The sequence below is a fragment of the Tripterygium wilfordii genome, chromosome 20 (genome assembly GCF_013401445.1).
Source record: "Tripterygium wilfordii isolate XIE 37 chromosome 20, ASM1340144v1, whole genome shotgun sequence".
Lineage (NCBI taxonomy): Eukaryota > Viridiplantae > Streptophyta > Magnoliopsida > Celastrales > Celastraceae > Tripterygium > Tripterygium wilfordii.
The window spans coordinates 2,370,883-2,377,104 of NC_052251.1; the positions used below are offsets into that span (position 1 = coordinate 2,370,883).

Consider the following 6,222-nt stretch of genomic DNA (forward strand, 5'->3'; position numbering starts at 1 on the left):
GAGCACCACTTAATTGATGAATATTATAAACTATGAGACCCATGTAACCAATGACTTGAGGACACCTAAGAGCAAGATGGAGAGAGAGATGGGAAGAGAGAGAAGATGGAGTGTGGTTTCAATTTTCAAGTATGTTCCATTCATTGGAATGCACAAAACCAAATATTGTACTTGGAAAAATAGTAAGCACAAACAAATTAGGAGTATGGAGTATCCACCACTATGGATGCTATTAAGTGCTTTGACAAATACATAACTAGAAATGCATGTAAAAGACCAAAATTGAAGAATCATATATAATTAGGGTAAAACAACTGTTTAACTACAATGTACAGTTGGCGAGTTCGGAAACAGGACTTTATGGGCAAAAATGAAGACATGATATACGTAAATTTTACCCCCACACGTAGAGAAACTATTTCAAAAATTGAACATGTGACCCTAAATTGTACTTGTAGCCCTACAACTTTACCGCCGGCCAAATACCTGTAATTAGTTCTTCATTCATTAAAAAAAATAAAATAACAATAGGATTAGTTCTTTTGCCTCCACACGAAATAAAGAAATGAGAAATCCAAGCCATCATCTACTAATAAGTATCTAATAAGCATGAGTGCATGACAAAAACCAGCTGATCCTCAAACAATTCAAGAAAAAAAATAAAATACAAGATGAACAAAGAATAAACAGCTAGACAGGCTGCCAAAAGAAGAAGAATTGCTCATAGAATCAAATTGAATTTCCAAAAACTGAATAGGAAGGATTATATTCTCCTAGGAGAAATTTACATCAAATCTAGATAACATACTTCTGTTGCTTCTATGAGTTCTATCTATGCTTGGTCCAGAAACCTCTGCTTTACTCATCTATGCCTCAGTTGTGCTTATGAATTTAGAAAAGCCAATAAAAAATGACAAAACAAAACTGGAAAACAAACTGAGAGACTATGCTTCATTGATCTTTTCATACTAAGGGTTTTTTCTCCTCGTCTTCGCCATTCTCGACAAGGCTTCTGTCTTCTTTAGTGAAGGACTTCAAACGCCTTGTGGAGGCACTCCTAGTTTGTGGTTTGTTATCAGGTAGCATCTTCAATATGATTCCCATGGATATAAGCAGTAGCCCGGTACCGTGCTGTTCAGTCATTGGCTTTGTAAATATTAGGTATGACAGCAGCAATGTCACTGCCTTTCTTGCAGTTGTTATCTGCAGGCCATAGAGAATATTTGATCATATAGCATATTCATGAAAAATAGCACAGCCCCCTAGTCTTAAATTCAAATGAAATGAAAAAATACACAGGCCCAAAATGCAGTGCAAGATAAGAAACTAAAATTACCATGGCAGTGGTGGCAGCTCCAAAAAGGGCAATGAGGGATAACACAGATACTTGCCCAACGAATGTGGCCATGGCCTCAAACACCAATACCCCATATACATAAGGATGCTGCAAAAATAGTAGATACGCATCATCAACACAGAACAAAAAAACAATCTTCAAGGTAAAGATCAAATTCTGACCAAATTGAACCGAGTAAAAAAAAATTCAAAAAATGAAAATGCTGACGGGCTGTTAGCATTGCGCACTAAGAGATGATAAGGAGCCAGATTGTACCATTCCATTCATTCATTTGTTAATAAAAAATATAACTCCAAAGTATCCTCATATTTCAAGTCATCTTTAGACTTAATAAAACATTATGGAACCAAATTGTTTTGCTCTTTCAAAGTATCCGGTGATTTTGTTTATGCTAACATAATATTTCTACATCATCAATGTGTCAAGTGACACTTAAACCTACCTGACTAAGTAAACAAACCTACCTCACTAAGTAAACTAAACTAAAATAAGATGAACAAGTGCATTGACAACCACCAGAAAATTGATATCACCAATGAAACTCGAGACAGATTGAACCGGCAACTTATGTATCAAACTAGGCATTAACATATAATTGAGTTTAAATTAAAACATCAAAATTAACAAGAAGGGAAAATTCCTTACTTGATAACAAGAAGACCAGGCCCTGAACAGCTCTCCTGTTAATATCATGGGTAAAAGTAAGAAAGGCATGCCAACAACCGTTGAGCAGAAAAGCATCTCCATCTGAGACATAAGAAAAGTGAAGATTGTAAGCAAAAATATAAACAGCTTTTCCTTATCCAGAACTTATGTTGCACTTTTGATTAAGAAAATTGAGGGTTACCTGTGTTGTATCAGGATTCATAGTGAAGATTGCTTCTTGTAAATTACCCAGAAATGCATCCATAATCAGAGCACCAGAAATCATTATGACACCAATAATGCTAAAATTTGGAGATGTATTGGCGTCAGCTAATGTGAAAAGGATTAGACCAACAACCAAAAGCAGAGCAGAAATATATTCATGAAACGGGTATTTTCTTCTCAGGCCAGGAATAAAGGCACCCATGACCATGACTGGCAATACCTAAATTCCCATAATCACAAAAAATTAAAATTAATAAACATTATAAATAAAAAAGAAAAAAAAACTCTCAAATACACAGCATTCAGCATTCTCTACACTTTCAAAGGCAATTACTTGGATATCCAAAATTTTAAGATAAGACATCACATATTCACAACAACATGCAGAGTGTGCTTACATAGTACTTCGCATTCAACAACCATATCCATTATCCAAGTCAAGTGAGTTAAGATACCAAGATAAAAACAAAGTTAGCAGCATTGACTACCTTTGTGGATTTGAACATGATCTGTGCAGGATAGTTGAGGAAGGCCAATGACCCTTTGGTTAATCCATGAGACCCGGCAAGGACGGCAGATAGTTTCACATATGTTTTCCATGGATTCACCATTTGTTTGGTGGTGAAACCCTGGAGGGATATGAGTACCAAATACACAAATCCCTGAACGAAAGTAAAATACCATCCATAGCTGCAAAACCCAAAACAAATTAGAAAAAGGGAAAGATAACTTACTGCATTAAATTTTCAAAGTTAAAGGTATACAAACGTGTAGAAAAAAAAATACCTGAATTGAAGCCGATTATATACGTATTCCTGCAGTTGAACATGTCGATGGTTAGAATGAACAAAACATATATGGGAGTTTATTTAAAATGGAATCTTGATTGGCGAATTGAAAACGGTCTTTAAGTCTGTTTGGTCCAAAAGAAAATGCAGAGAAAGTGAAGGAAAAAATAAAAAAAATTTCCCGGAGAAAAAATACAACCAAAGTCATCAACATGCAAGACTAGAAATTCGAATTACAGGAAATGCCGAATTCGGAAGAAGAAAAATTACCGATCAAAACAAAGCAAGAAACCCAAAACTAGAAAATTAGGCACAAAAAATGAAATTGAAAAAAAAATCGAAAGGGAAACCAAACCTCGCATACGCCATTGACGAGATAACCGAAAAAGAATCCAGAAGAGCAAATCAAGAACTGCTGCCATCTGGGTCGATCGGAAAGAGAAATCCCAAAGAGAGACCGCACTTGATCCTCACCCTTCGTCATCTCTTCCGATCAAAATCCTCACCGTCGGATTCAAACCAAAATTATTCAAAAACAAAGCACCCAAAAACCACACCTGGTGTGAAGCTGGAACCTGCGAAAAGGTCTGTTTAACAGACCACCAAACGAATTGCTTGCAGTATCGATGCAATAAAAAAAACAACTTTAAAAAGAGGGGTTTGTTCGTTTGATCACGAAGAAAAGTATTGAACGAGAAAACGAGAAGTCTTCTTGTGGAAAAAATGTAGGGAGGGATTTTAAAGATGGACTCTCTCCGCTTTCCGGACTTTGACCAATCGGGATTCGCGACACGCATTTTGCGGGGTGCCGGGGTTTCCAGTTTTGCTAAAAGAGCGTTAAATGACTTATGACGAAAACAAGGAAAAAATTAAAAAAAAAAAAAAATATGCAGGCGCATGCTAATAATGGAAGAGAGGTGGTATTCTCATCTCCTCTATTTAGGATTCTTTTCTTATTTAACATCCATACAGTTTTTATTTATCAGTCTAACATCCGGTTTAACATATTTCCTAATATATCATTCCAAGCCTACGTGACACAATATATAAACTCTTTTTTTCTCTCTTTTAGTGTATTTCATGGTACAAATTCACTTTTCTCACTCTTTATCAAAAAGCACATGCAGAAGATACAAATTCACTTTTCTCTCTCTTTGTCAAAAAGCACATGCAAAGAGAGCTTTAAAAGCACCTCATCTCTCTATATATATAAAAGCAGACACATGGAAATACATATTTAAATATTTAAATAAAAGCATATACAGATTTAAATAAAAGCATGTACATTATAAGATACATGGAGCTTGTAAGATGTTTCAAGCTCAAACCCACATATATAATGAGAGAAAGAGAAATGAGATGCTTTTAAACCCCTCTCTGTGCATGCTTTTTGACAAAGAGAGAGAAAAGTGAATTCGTACAGTGTGAAATACACCACAAGAGAGATAAAAATTTATACATTTAGCCACGTAAGATTGGAATGGTATATTAGGAAATATGTTGAATCGATGCTAGACTAGTAAATAAAAACTGTACGGATGTTAAATAAGAAAAAAATCTTTATTTAGTAATCTCATCCCCCAATTATTGGTTTAATTTTTTTATATTTTTTTATGATTGATTTGATATTTGATTCATTTGATTTCTGTGCGATTTGACATTAGATTCATATTCTCAAAATTAGTTTTTCCATCCCCATAATTGGTTTTTCCACCCCCAATAATTAAATAAAATAATTTATTATATCACATCAAAATAGATTGGTGGGTACATTTAATGTATACTGCAAGTTGTTCACTGTATAGAATGACCCATTCATTTGCAACATCATACTATATCTCAACATGAGAGGCCAGTCCAAATTTGTGTGTAAAATTTTCCAGTTTTATTGTAGCCAAAAGCTATATCTGCACAAGCAATGATAGTTCGCCTGGTTTTTAAGACCTGCACTAGTAACAAGCAAGATAATCATCATACCCCCACTTGTTAAGCCCTACAATACAAAAATGACTAGATGTCGTGTCACAATACAAAAAATATTTGTTAAGCCCTACAATACAAAAAATGATTCATCTAAATGCACCCTAGTTTTTACTCTATACACCCCCTCCCTTTTTCTTTTTTTTTTCTCTATACACCCACTCGGTCCCACCTCTTTTATATTTTTATAATGGTAAATTTATTTGGTTAAAAAACAATATTATTAAAAGACAATATTATTAAAATAAAATAATTATTAAAAACTAATATTATTAAAAAATAATACTATTTCAAAATAATACTATTGAAATATAATATTAGAATTTGATTTTAATACTTTGTGTTATGATGTAAATTTTTTTGTATATTTATAATTATTTTAATTTGATTTTTTTATGATGTGATTTTTTTGTATATTAATAATTATTTTAGTTTGAATTTTTATGATGTGAATTTTTTTGTAGGTTTGTAATCATTTTAGTATGAATTTGTGTCTGAAACTCTAGCTTCGTACATCTCAAGGTAATTTTGAGTCGATATGGTCCACCATTCATAATTTTCTTGAATGTCAATTTACAACAATAAAGAGTACCTTGGAGAAGAGCTTAAATGTTGTTCAACATAGATTTCGAACATCATATTTCGAAGAGCTTAGAGGATTTGTGTCTGAATAAGCTTTACAAAAAGTCCTAGAAGAGATGGATCGGGCAAAAGTTGTTGGACTCGACATCCAAGCGTGCAGATGTATTGTTCGGTTAATTCATGGACTTCCTTATGCACATGAGATATCATTATATGTACACAAAAAAGACCAATTCCTTTATCTTTTGTTGATTGTTTTTGGAAAAAAACTTGACTTCAAGCCAAGCAAGGTATTAGAAGATGATGGTCTCAGCTATACGGTTGAGATGGAGCAAATTGTGGATTAGTTTCAAATGAAGCCACGGTCTGATAAAATTGGACTATTGAGGAAGCTACGAGAGATAATCAAACCGTCAACTACCTCACTTTTGGAACCAAAAGTCATACAAAATACACGTGGTCGACCCTCATTGAGAAAGAAGGATAAATCGACTCGTAGAGATCCCTCTGCATTTGAGTATGTGGAAAACTTCTTTGAAGACTTCATATGTACCTCATCGTCATAGTTGTTCATCAATTGGCATTGCTTCATCAATAATATCAAGACGAGGACGACCAGTTCCATCACCAAGTTAAGTCAACCAA

General features: G+C 34.0%; 1 protein-coding gene across 1 annotated transcript; it reads right to left on the bottom strand.

The window, feature by feature from the left end:
• Positions 1–697: 697 nt before the first annotated feature.
• Positions 698–3,806, bottom strand: LOC119986579 (UDP-galactose/UDP-glucose transporter 4-like). The gene is made up of 7 exons (XM_038831200.1): positions 3,371–3,806; positions 3,014–3,042; positions 2,716–2,917; positions 2,205–2,447; positions 2,003–2,104; positions 1,337–1,444; positions 698–1,203 (listed from the first exon to the last, which is right to left on the bottom strand). Exons 1-7 carry the CDS (start codon positions 3,497–3,499, stop codon positions 964–966), a joined length of 1,053 nt encoding a protein of 350 aa, XP_038687128.1. The 5' UTR covers positions 3,500–3,806; the 3' UTR covers positions 698–963.
• Between the last annotated feature and the right edge of the window lie 2,416 nt (positions 3,807–6,222).